Source organism: Pristiophorus japonicus, chromosome 1 (assembly GCF_044704955.1).
Source record: "Pristiophorus japonicus isolate sPriJap1 chromosome 1, sPriJap1.hap1, whole genome shotgun sequence".
Lineage (NCBI taxonomy): Eukaryota > Metazoa > Chordata > Chondrichthyes > Pristiophoridae > Pristiophorus > Pristiophorus japonicus.
Genome location: NC_091977.1, coordinates 221,318,985 through 221,331,579, shown reverse-complemented (window position 1 = coordinate 221,331,579; position 12,595 = coordinate 221,318,985). Strand labels below are relative to the sequence as shown.

At 41.0% G+C, this 12,595-nt stretch overlaps 1 protein-coding gene and 1 long non-coding RNA gene across 5 annotated transcripts in view; one reads left to right on the top strand and one right to left on the bottom strand.

The window, feature by feature from the left end:
* Positions 1-835, top strand: part of c9orf72 (C9orf72-SMCR8 complex subunit) — a 42,394-nt gene extending 41,559 nt beyond the window's left edge. For all 4 annotated transcript variants that reach the window (XM_070886676.1, XM_070886647.1, XM_070886667.1 and 1 more), the window contains exon 10: positions 415-835. In XM_070886676.1, coding sequence (XP_070742777.1) covers positions 415-601 — 187 coding nt within the window. In that variant the 3' untranslated portion in view covers positions 602-835. The remainder of the gene's footprint in view (positions 1-414) is intronic.
* Positions 1-12,595, bottom strand: part of LOC139268475 (uncharacterized) — a 70,769-nt gene that overhangs the window by 29,457 nt on the left and 28,717 nt on the right. The gene's annotated exons all lie outside the window — the stretch shown is intronic.

Here is a 12,595-nt window from a genome sequence, read left to right as displayed (position 1 = left end):
GGTTAGACCACAGCTAGAATTTGTTTTCGCTAGAGCAAAGATGAAGAGATCTGTTCGAGGTGCTCAAAATTATGAGAGGTTTTGATAAGGTAAGTGTGGAAAAACTGTTTTCACTGGTTGCTGACTTGAGGTTATAAATGTACAGTCGTCACCAAAAAAAATTAGTAGAAGTTTTTTTTTAAAGTGGGTTGTTAGGACATGAATTGTCCTACCAGAAACATTAGTGGAGGTATAACTTATAAATAGGAAGTAGAAAGGGTGTGGGGAAAGGGCAGGAAAATTGACTAAATGGATAGCTCTTTAAGAGCTGATGCAGGCATGATGAGCTGAATGGCCACCTTCTATGCAATAAAATTCTGATTCTATTCATTATAATGCTAACTGTGTTTTGTTCTGTTTATTTCTTTTCTTTAGCCAGAAGGGAAAGAAGTCTTTCAAATCCTTACGGAATCTGAAGACTGACCTTGACCTTACAGTGGAAGGTGACTTGAGCATTATCATGGCTATGGCTGAGAAATTAAAACCAGGCCTACACTCATTTATTTTTGGGAAATCTTTCCACACAAGCGTACAAGAACGTGATGTACTAATGTCACTTTAGAGACAAATGTGAATTGTATTTAACATTAATGTGAATAATTATGTGCTTGCTTATTGCAAATAGCTAATTAACATGAAGGTGTAACTGTAGTAGTACATGTGTTGAAATCAAAGTGTCCTACCAGCAAATAGGCTGCAAAACTTGTATTGTATTTTACACAGCTATGAAAAAGTAAGTCAGTAAATGGATTTGTTGATTCATTACTTACAATACAAATAAAGCCTACTGGCATTGAACACAGTCATCCTTTAATGTTGGTGTTGCACTTGTTTACACAAACAGATTATTTTCTCACCTAACATTCTTTTAAGTTTTGCTTTTAATACTTCTAAATGCATCTGGTTCAAGGGAGCTACCCACACATTTCCTTGAGGGTTTTTATTGCAAGTTAAGGATTTAACTACAATAATTCTATTATAATGCATCAGATTAATGAATCATGCATCAATCACAACACAAAAAGGTGCAGTAATGGTGTCATCTCCACATCTGTGTGAAATAGTTTGGATACATGTCAATGCAAACTATAGCAATATAACTCTTGTCTTGATCTCTCTCCACTGCACTAAAGCTGAGGGTTATGGAATCCTAATCATGACACCACTTTGCAGCAGTTTGAGTTTTATACCGAGTGCAGTATAATACCAACTCAACCCAATCCAGTAACATAAGGAGCTCTTGGACATTTTACACACTTATTTTCCAATGTTTTTAGAACATAAGAAATAGGAGCAGGAGTAGGCCATATGGCTCTTCAAGCCTGCTCCGCCATTCAATAAGATCATGGCTGAACGTCTACATCTCCAGGCGCTTTGTATCGTCAGCAGTTTGAGAATTTGAATTCAGTTTTAAAGAAAAAAATAAATCTGGAAATTAAAAAGCTAGTACCAGTAAAAAGTTACTATGTTGGATTGTCCTAAAAACCCAACTGGTTCACTAGTGTCCTTTTGAGAAGGAAACCTGCTGTCCTTATCTATTCTGGCTTATATGTGGCCCTAGTCTCACACCAAAGTAATTAACTCTTAACTGCTCTCTGAAGTGGCCTAGAAAATCACTTGTCTCAAACCACTGGAAAGGAAAACAAGAATAAAACCTGATAGACTATTTGGCTGTTCTCTAGACATCAAATTAGGATACAACAAAGGCACACTGAGCTCAGTTGATCCTGCAAAATCCTTAATAATATTTGGAGACTGGTACCAAATTTGGGAGAGCTGTCCAACGGACCAGTCAAGCAACAGCCTGACATAGGTTTTATTCTGCAAGTGAGACTATCAGTCAACATCCCAGAATCTTGCATCACCATCCCTGTGTACATCCTGTTCCACTTGCAGGACAGGTGCTTAGTGGTATACGGTGGGGGTGGGGCCAGCCTTGGCAGTGTATTGGACCCCACGAAATATGGCTCCAGGTCAAACATGGGCAAGGAAACCTCCTGATTAAAACCTACCCCCCTCAGCTAATTAAATCAGTATATCTCCATGTTGAACAGCAAGTCACACACTATCTTGACTTGGACATATATCTCCGTTCCTTCATTGACGTTGGGTCAAAATCCCTATCTATAGCACTGCGTGGGAGCACCTTCACCACATGGACTCCAGAGGTTCAAGAAGGCAGCCCACCACCACCTTCTCAAGGGTAACTTGAGATGGGCAATAAATGCCAACCTTGCCAGCAATGCCCACATCCTGAGAATTAATATAAGAATCATTGCAAAGATGAGAGGATAAGCAATTGCTAGAATGGTCATCAAAACTAACCACTTCTATTATTGTGTGTTTCCCAGCTTTTGTTCAGCACTCCACATAAAGAGGTCAGACAACTCCCTTTGAAGCAGCATCTATATTCTAGCCAGGCATATGGCATTGCTCATCCCTGACTGCGTATCAAGCTACAGGGACAATAGCTTCCCCATGGACATTGCTGGAAAAGCATTTTAGAAAACAACAAAGCATTGAACTGGTTAAAAATTAATTTAAAAATATATATCGTAGATTCTTAAGATGTGGAACTGGTTAGGTCTCAGATCTGTCATGGATGGGAATTCTATTTGGTGCATGAAGAAGAAACCTGGGCTTTTTACTTTAAAAATCCTAAGACTATTTTATGATGAATATTATTGATGTATTTCATCCCTCTTCCCCTTCCAACATAAGGAGAGAGGCTGCCCTCATCTAAAATTAACGTGATTTGTCTTTTACATGGCTGATTTCAATGACATTTGTTCTCTCCAAACTTTAGGCTGGTCTGTATTCTACTTGAGTAGTAAATGCTCAAAGGTTGCTATTGTGGAACACATTTCAGACAGTGTCCATTATCAGAAACAGTAGAGGAGTCAAGTTTGTTCCTTGAGGAATACTATTACTATTACCCAACCATTGCAACAATTATGCACTTACTGTGCCTTTCTAAATGCATATGAATTTTAGATTTGTTCTACAATAACAGGTGTTAAAACAACGAATGATGTGTAATTGTCACAGTTCCAGCTTTCTTAGATTTTTATCCTATCCTTCTAGCCTATTTTCATCTTTTCAATTTTAATCTCGCATTTTTTGATTTTTAATTTGCTGTTTCAATTTTACATTTAAAAAAATATTTTCCCCATTACTTTTAGTTTTCACATTTCATTTTCTTTCTCTTTTTCCCATGTGGTGAGTTCCAACCCTTGGAGCCTGTTCCACCATTCAATTAGATCATGACTGATCTGTACCTCAACTCCATTTACCCACCTTGGTCGCAAATCCCTTAATACCCTTACCTAACAAAATCTATCGATCCCAGCCTTCAAAGCTTCAAATGACCCAGTTTCCACAGCCTTTTGGGGAAAAGAGTTCCAGATTTCCACTATTTTTGTGAAGAAGTGCTTCCTGATTTCACCCCTGAATGGCCTAGCTCAAATTTAAGGTAAAGCCCCTTGTTCTGAATTTCCTCCACCATACGAAATAGTTTCTATCTACCCGATCGAATTCTTTTAACATTTTAAACACCTCGATCAGATAAGCCCTCAATCATCTATACTTAAGGAAATGCAAACCATGTTTGTGCAACCTTTCCCAATAATTTAACCCTTTTAGCCCCGATATAATTCTGGTGAATCTGTTGTACCCCTTCCAAGGCCAATGTAACCTTCCTGAGGTGCCCAAAATTGTACACAGTACTCCTGATGGGGGGTCTGACCAAGGCTCTGTACAATTGAAGCATAACTAAAAATGGATACATGGCTTATTTTGTAGAAAATCATTTCTTCTCGTCTGTTTGCATAATACATTTTGAGACCTATTTAATGCACAGAATGTATTTGTTGATTTTTTTGTATGGCGTGGTCTTACCAGTGCAGATACAGTACGAGGCTATCCAAACAAATTTTTAAAAAGAGCACATTAGTAGCAGGTAGTTTATAAAGAAGTTTTTAAAAAATAAAAACAAAGTTCCATTGGTGACTTAGTGGTAGGAAAAATAAGACAATTTTGTATTATATAAATTTTAAAACACATAAATCTAGCTGAAATGACTTCAGTTCTATCAACTATGAGGCAACTGTCTCAATCTTGTTTTTGCACTGCCCCTTCCAATCAAGCGCAGGCAGCAGAAAGAGCGTGCGGCAAACTCGTCCCACCCACCCTTTCCCTCAATGACTATCTGTCCCACCTGTGACAGGGACTGTGGTTCTCGTATTAGACCTAAGGACTCATTTTTAGAGTGGAAGCAAGTCTTTCTCGATTCCGAGGGACTGCCTATGATGATGATGATCAAAGACTTTGTAGGCTGCCAGTTGTTACTTCAGGCTATAGCTAGCCTCTACTCAAGAACTTAGCTTGCTAATCCTCCTTTCTTACGTGAGATACAGAGCTCTCATTTTCTAAGTTTTGTAATTTCCCTCCCTTTTTAGGATTCCCCAGGCAGTGCACCAACTGTAGCTGGTAGTTGGTGTACAAGAACTGATGACTGCCTTCAAATTTACTGCACTTTCACCCTCCCTCCCCTGGTGAGAAGTCTCCCAACTTCCACTCAGCATTTCCCCATGAATTGAACACACAATCCACCACCCTCTTGCACCTCACATTGACATTTAAATTTGATGTAGCACCGCAACCCAGTTATTTGTTTTGAAGGTGCTCCAACATTGGAGCCCAAATAATGATGAGCAAAATATGTCGTCCACATATGTATTAAGAGTATTTCAACTTCATATCAACTTATAATGTAACTTACTTACATTATCAATTTATAATATGTTCCTGTGAAGCGCCTTGGGATGTTTTATTAAGTTAAAGGCGCTATGCAAACGCAAGTTGTTGTTACAACATGTTTAGGATATCATTTCATACCTAAAGTCTGAAGAAAGACATGGTCTTGCATAATTTCACATTTGTAGCAGGGAACTATTATGCCTGGAACTAAAAGGTTGTAATATCATAAATATTAATTTTAGCGGTTTAATGGTTTCTCTCGAAACCAAGGGAACCAATTTTATTCTGTTAAAGGGTCATGTCCCAAAGTGTTAACTTTTCTTTCTCTTTTAAATGTTGATAGAACTGCTATGCAGCTGTTGGTGTTTTTATTTCATATTTCCAACATTTTCCTTTTTATCCTTTTTTGATACATTAAATATATTTAAAAATCTTGTCACTTTTTATAAACCCTATAAAACCTTTTCCACTTAGAGCTTTTTTCACATAACATCTTGTAAAATTATTTTCTGTCAGCTTCTAATGCTGAGTGATATAAAGTAGACGAGGAAAATGTATGAAATCAAAGGCCACTTTCATTGTGAACTTTAAAAAAAGTGTAAGTTATTTGCAAAAACTATAACTGTTTGGTTTCTGAAGTGCTACTGCAGTTCTCAAATGATTTTGCATTCTAGTTACAATTAGTAAAGGGAGGAGATTCTGAGAGTTAATGTAATGGAATGCACTGTGCAGTGGGACATTTTAAAAACCAAATACTCTTAAGCAATTGTTTTCATGCCACTATGAATCTGGCATTTGTGTTATTTAAATGGGAAATTGGAATGATGCTGTTATGCTAACATTTTGCATGGTTGGTATGGGGGTAATGCGGGGCTTTGCATAGTGATGCAGTGTCAGCCAGCTTTCATGGTTGCATGACTAAATACTATAGTCAAAGGTAAGTCTGTTTTAATGCAAGTAAGTTGCCACATACTTTAAAGTGGGCATAGCCTCACTGTACATCAGAACTGCTTACACAAGTTGACCTGAAGTTGCCCAAAATAAATGAGTTGCGCAGTGATAAGTGTACATTAAAGTGTTTACATGCACTAATGGCTGACTGCAGTAACATTTCACAATGAGAAATTGCTGTGAAGCATTTGCAGAAGATTTTACCACTGAAGATACATTGACATGGGAAACATGTTGATTTATCTAATATATGGAAATGTTGCAAATCACAGTCTCTTAAGGACCAACTGTAATTGTCATTTTTTTTCCGCAAGAATGCTCTGTTGTTTACTCCCTCCCCAAAGCACACTGATCACAAAAATGAAGACAACGGATTCTTTTTTATGCCTATAAAAAAAGTGGAGATGAAGCATTAACTGCCCCCTCAAAAGAGTACTCGGTTAAAATTATAACATTTATGGATATCTCCTTACCTCTAAGCTTTAGCATATGCACTCTGGGTATTACTGTGATAGTAGTTATACATAAAACAATTCTTTACTTTTTTATGCCACAGCCACTTCATCTCTCCACTTATGACTGAAATGCAAAACTGTTGGAGCCTGTGCAGACTTATTTTAAATTAATTCCTTATTAGTATTCCTATCTGTGACTCACCTGCTGTGAGCAGTTTCATCCCCTGTGAATAACATTCAGGAAATGGTATGAATAATGTGGTGTTCATTTGTGATAAACATACAGTAATCAGTATGTGTCTTACAGAACTCTGTTTGATGTGATTATTATGTTCAGTAGCAAAAATGTATCAATATTTTATGTTAATTATATAGCTTAACCTATAGGGAAATCAGCAGATCCACACAGAAAATAAACTGTAAATCACTGTATGGTGCAAGCACAGTATGAAAAGTGCCCAACAGTTGACCACATGCTTAATTAGTCCTTTTGTCTTTGTTTCAGTTTTAATTGGAGTTGTGGCTATTGGTATAATATGACCACACTGGTGCTCCAGTGCGCTGGATAATGGCAGAATGATGTGCGTCATGACTTCTTGTTCTTGGGCTCATTCTCAATCAGTTTATTGTTTCTTAACGTGAGGCAGTGTTTTGCGATGTCGCTGCTCATATGTGGAAAATGAAATAACTAGTCCCTGTGATTGCACTAATACATTCAGTTAAATGTTATTTTTCTTGTAAGTATAGATTGAATCAGTTACTGAAATTTTAAATGATATCAGTAGTCAATATTCTGCCGTGTATGAACAACTATAGCCGCAAACAATTCAGGGATAAGTAGGTTATCATGGAATCTATAGTAGAGCTACAGTTTAAAATGTGTGAGGAACATAAAATTATTAGGGGAGATTTCCACATACCAGTAGTAATATTGTTCTTTTCTCTGGTGTCAAATGCTACCTAAGTGACTCTGAAAATCCTTATAATGTTCACAAAATATTAAAGAAAATCTACTGATTTCTACTAACTGACGTATCAGTAGCTGACATATTGTTTACATCACCCCAAATCAGAGACCCATACCTTAACTCAACATCTGAATCCTGCGCAACTTGTATGGAACCGAGGCTATCATTGTCACAGAATTTTAAAGTAAAAAAAAACTGCACAGCAATGGATTGAGGTGAAAGTGATGTATGCGCAGCCACTTCCAACCTCTCATCATGTAGCTTTGACAATCCAAGGCAGGCTAAGTGACCAACCTCAGAATGCAGTCTCTAAGTGTTGAAAGAAAACCTCTGAGCATTTTTCACCCGATGGAGTACAGCACTGAACACCATCTTAACTAGGATCTGTAGGTTCATCATCCACATATTCCTCAATTATGTGGGATGGTCTATTGATATTATTTGGTAGGTCAGCAACAACTCCCTAGAAAGACTTCTCTCGATACCCTTGGCCTTCCTAGGATGGGTGGCCCTACTAGAAGTAAGGCCAATGCTAGTATAACTCTGGGCCACATAGTCTCACAAACCACTTCACCACATCTAGGTTGCAGTTCAAAAGGAGAAATACAGTAGTTTTCAACCTACATATCAATAGTTTCAAAAATTACTGCATATGTAAACTTTTGTGTTGCTATCCCTCAAAAACCTTATATGGTATTGAGGACTTGAGCCAATATCCAGCTTTTTAATTGTGTCAGAGTGCTGCTCAAAGATGAATCCACTGCATTCACTAACTGAGCAGATATTTCCTGGCTGAATGATGTGCAATGCATTGGAAGTCTCTAACAGGCTGTTTTCATGTGAAGAAAAGTTGGAATATCTTTCTCTCAGGAGAAGCAGTACTCGCATATTAGAATCATCCTGTTCCACAATCTTTGGAAAACATCTGGGGGTACTGTGGGCATATGGCCTAGTTTGATTTCTAGAGGGTAATTTGAAGGGGATTACATTAATCTGCAGATGTTAAAACTTCCTAAGTGATAAGGCTGATGATGTTTTAAAAGCAGCTGGAGTGACATGGGCATTCAGTACAAAGCCCTCAGGAGATCTGCAACACAAATTTATGGCTTGTATGCACATTTTAAAATTTTAAACTATTTCTATATCATGCCAAGTGTGTTAAACAGATGGTGACTATCCAGTATATACCTCTGTGTTGAAGTAGTAAGTGAATGGAGAGTGCCTTCAATCATCTACTTTGCAAGTTTATGTTGGTGACTTATTTTTTGGAAGTATGCTGCCAAAGTCATATGAAGAGGCTGAGACTATTATTCCTGTAAACCCAGCTGATTGCATTCAGAACTGAGTGACAAAACTAGACTATTAGGTTGATGAGTAGCCTGGAAATGTCATGGAATAACCAGGCCTCAACGTGATGGGAGAAATAGTTGGATAATATGCTGACAATTGAATGTTATGGCAGCAAGGAATGGTGTATTGTGGAGAAGAAAATATGCCTGGTTTGGACTAGTAACATAAAAGAAGCTACACTGTGCACTGTCCCAGGCTAAATGAGATTCACAAGTTTTACAATCACTAAATGTTATATGACACATTATAAATTCCTTACAATAACACTTAGTAGTCAACCAATAAATCAATCTTGAGATGACAGGAATTGTCCTGGATGTTGTTTGGTGGAGGGTCTATAGTTCACACAACGCAAGTTTTTATTTCGAAAAAGTTCTGATTAGTATTCATGTGAGTGCTCTATACTGATAAAATACAGCTAACATACTGTATTTTAGCCTCAAAATTAGCAAATATACTCATTAGTATATTGATAATTTAAAATGTAAACTCGTAGAGTTGGTTGGTAAATTTTTCTTAATGTAAATAAAATTGTTTGAAGACTAGAACATGTTCAAAGTATGGTATAGTGCATTTACACAATGGAGAGACTTTCCAGTTGGGTTGATAACAGTTCAGCCCAGGTTTACTCGGGAGGAATATCAGCTGGCTACTTAGTGCAGACAGCGACAAGCAATGCCTATTGGGGGAGTAAGCGGTTAAAGGGGGTGGGTCAATAAAGGGCCGGCAGAAGAGGATAATAAAAAGGAAAAGAGGGAAGGAGAGGAAACAGTGGGAGAAAGGGGAAGCAGGGTATGAGGGAGGGGAAGGGAAGGTTATGGGGAGAAAGAGAAAAGGGAGGGAAGGGAGAGGGGTGTTGTGTATGCATGCCTGTTTACTGTGTGATGTCTGTAACACTGTTATGCAACACTGAATGTACCCTTACACTGTACACACCTTGCCTGTACACCAGAGGATGGGAGGAAAAGCAATTTGTGAGGAGGACACAAAAAATCTGCAAACGGACATAGACAGGCTAAGTGAGTGGGCAAAATTTGGCAGATGGAGTATAATGTTGGCAAGTGTGAGGTCATGCACTTTGGCAGAAAAAAAATCAAAGAGCAAGTTATTATTTAAATGGAGAAAGATTGCAAAGTGCTGCAGTACAACGGGACTTGGGAGTACTTCTGCATGAAACACAAAAGGATAGTATGCAGGTACAGCAAGTGATCAGGAAAGTCAATGGAATCTTGGACTTTATTGCAAAGGGGATGGAGTATAAAAGCAGGGAAGTCTTGCTACAGCTGTACAAGGTATTGGTGAGGCCACACCTGGAATACTGTGTGCAGTTTTGGTTTCCATATTTACGAAAGGATATACTTGCTTTGGAGGCAGTTTAGAGAAGTTTCACGAGGTTAATTCCAGGGATGAGGGGGTTGATTTATGAGGAAAGGTTGAGTAGGTTGGGCGTCTACTCATTGGAATTTAGAAGAATGAGAGGTGATCTTATCGAAATGTATCAGATTATGAGGGGGCTTGATGTGGTGTCCTTACACCTCACTATGGAATCACATGAGGCATGTATTGCAGACAAGGTCACTACGTGACCTGAACCTTTATTCCCAGGACCAAGAAGTGCTGACCCTGCATTGGGACCTCCCTTTATATACCTCGATGACCAGGTGAGAAGTGTCTCCCACAAGTTCACCCACTGTGGTCAAGGTGTGTATTACTCAGGTGTATACAGTGTACAGTGTTGTTACATAAAGGTTACAGTTATGTGAAGATTACAAACATGACATCACCTCCCCCCAATGTCTTTGGGTCAAAGATTGAGTCTTTCAGGCGGTCGGCGCCCTCTCGTGGAGTGCTGCAGTTGGGGCTCTGGTAGTTGGGCCATGGTATGCGTCTCTGTCACCTGAGGTGATTCCAGCCTGTCCAGGCTGGCCGCAGGGACTGTGCATGCTGGTGAATGTCCTTGTTGCTCGTTCACTGGCAGTAGTGTGGGTGACATCTCATGATCTTCCTCAGGTTCCTCAGTGTCCATGCTGAACCTTTTCTTTACTTGGTCCAGATGTTTGCGGCATATCTGCCCACTGTTAAGTCTGACCACTATGACCCTATTCCCTTCTTTGCCAATTTCAGTACCCTCATGCCACTTGAGTCCCAAAGCATGATTGAGGACGAATACGGGACATCAATTTCTATGCATCTCCCCACTGAGTTACGATCAAGGCACTCAATTTGGGACTGGCGCTTGCCCTCAACAATGTCTGACAGGGCTGGATGAATGAGGGATAGCCGCGTTTTAAGTGTGCATTTCACGAGTAGTTCCGCGGGCGGGACTCCAGTGAGCGAATGCGGGCGGGACCTATAGGCCAGCAGGAGGTGCGAAAGGTGGTACTGAAGGGAAGGTCCTTGAATCCGGGGCATGCCCTGTTTTATGATTTGAACCGCACGTTCCGCCTGGCCATTGGAAGCTGGCTTGAACGATGCTGTCCTGACGTGTTTGATACCATTACCCGACATAAACTCCTGGAATTCATAGCTAGTGAAATATGGGCCATTATTGCTAACCAGGATATCCAGCAAGCCGTGGGTCGCAAAGACTCTACGCAAACTCTCCATGGTGATGGATGTCGTGCACGAATTCAATATGATGCACTCGATCCATTTCGAGTATGCATCGACAATGATCAGGAACATTTTCCCCATGAACGGGCCCACGTAGTCTACGTGAATATGTGACCATGGCCTGGTGGGCCAGGGCCACGGGCTGAGCGGGGCCTCCCTGGGGGCATTACCCAGCTGAGCACACGTCGTGCACCTGCGAACCCAGTGTTCCAGGTCTGAGTCAATTCCTGGTCACCATACATGTGACCAGGCAATGGCCTTCATCAGCACGATGCCTGGGTGCTCGCTGTGCAGTTCCCTGATGAATGCTTCTCTTCCTTTCTGGGGCATGACTACCCGGCTGCCCCATAGCAGGCAGTCGGCTTGGATGGAAAGTTCGTCCATCCGTCTGTGAAACGGCCTGAACTGCTCGGGGCATGTTCCGTGTGCGGGCGCCCAATCCCCAGTCAGGACACATTCCTTTATCAGGGATAGGAGGGGATCTCTGTTGGTCCTGATTTTGATCTGGCGGGCTGTGATGGGGGAGCCTGCGGTGTCGAAAGCCTCAACGGCCATGACCATCTCCGCGTTTTGCTCCGACACCCCCTCAGTGGTGGCCAGTGGTGGCGTCAGCGCAATTTTCGGTGCCTGGCCGGTGCCGTATGGTGTAGTCATACGCAGCCAGCGTAAGGGCCCACCGCTGTATGCGAGCTGACGCATTGGCATTAACAGCCTTGCTGTCGGACAACAGGGATGTTAACGGTTGGTGGTCCGTTTCTAACTCGAACCTTCTGCCTAAAAGGAACTGGTGCATCTTTTTCACCCCGTAGACACATGCAAGTGCTTCCTTTTCAACCATCCCATATCCCCGTTCTGCCTGGGAGAGCGACCTGGAAGCATAAGCCACAGGTTGGAGTTGGCCCTCATCATTACTCTGCTGCAACACACACCCAACCCCATAGGATGATGCATCACACTTTAAAGCCAGTTTCTTACAGGGATTGTACAAGGTCAATAGCTCGTTAGAACAAAGCAGATTCCGCACCCGATTGAAAGCCCATTCTTGACAGTCCCCCCAAAACCATTCACAACCCTTACGCAGGAGCACGTGCAGCGGCTCCAACAATGTGCTTAAGTTCGGTAGAAAGTTCCCGAAGTAGTTCAATAGTCCCAGAAATGACCGCAACTCCGATGTGTTGCCGGGCCTGGGCGCACGACGGATTGCCTCTGCCTTGGATTCGGCAGGCCGGATCCCATCTACGCAACCCTCCTGCCCAAAAACTCGACCTCTGGGATCAAAAACACACACTTGGACTTCTATAGTCGTAAGCCTACCCGGTCCAGTCGGCGTAGCACCTCCTCCAGGTTGTGGAGGTGTTCCTCGGTGTTTCGACCTGTGATTAGGATGTCATCTTGGAATACGATTGTTCCAGGGATGGATTTAAGCAAGCTTTCCATGTTCCTCTGGAAGATAGCGGCCGC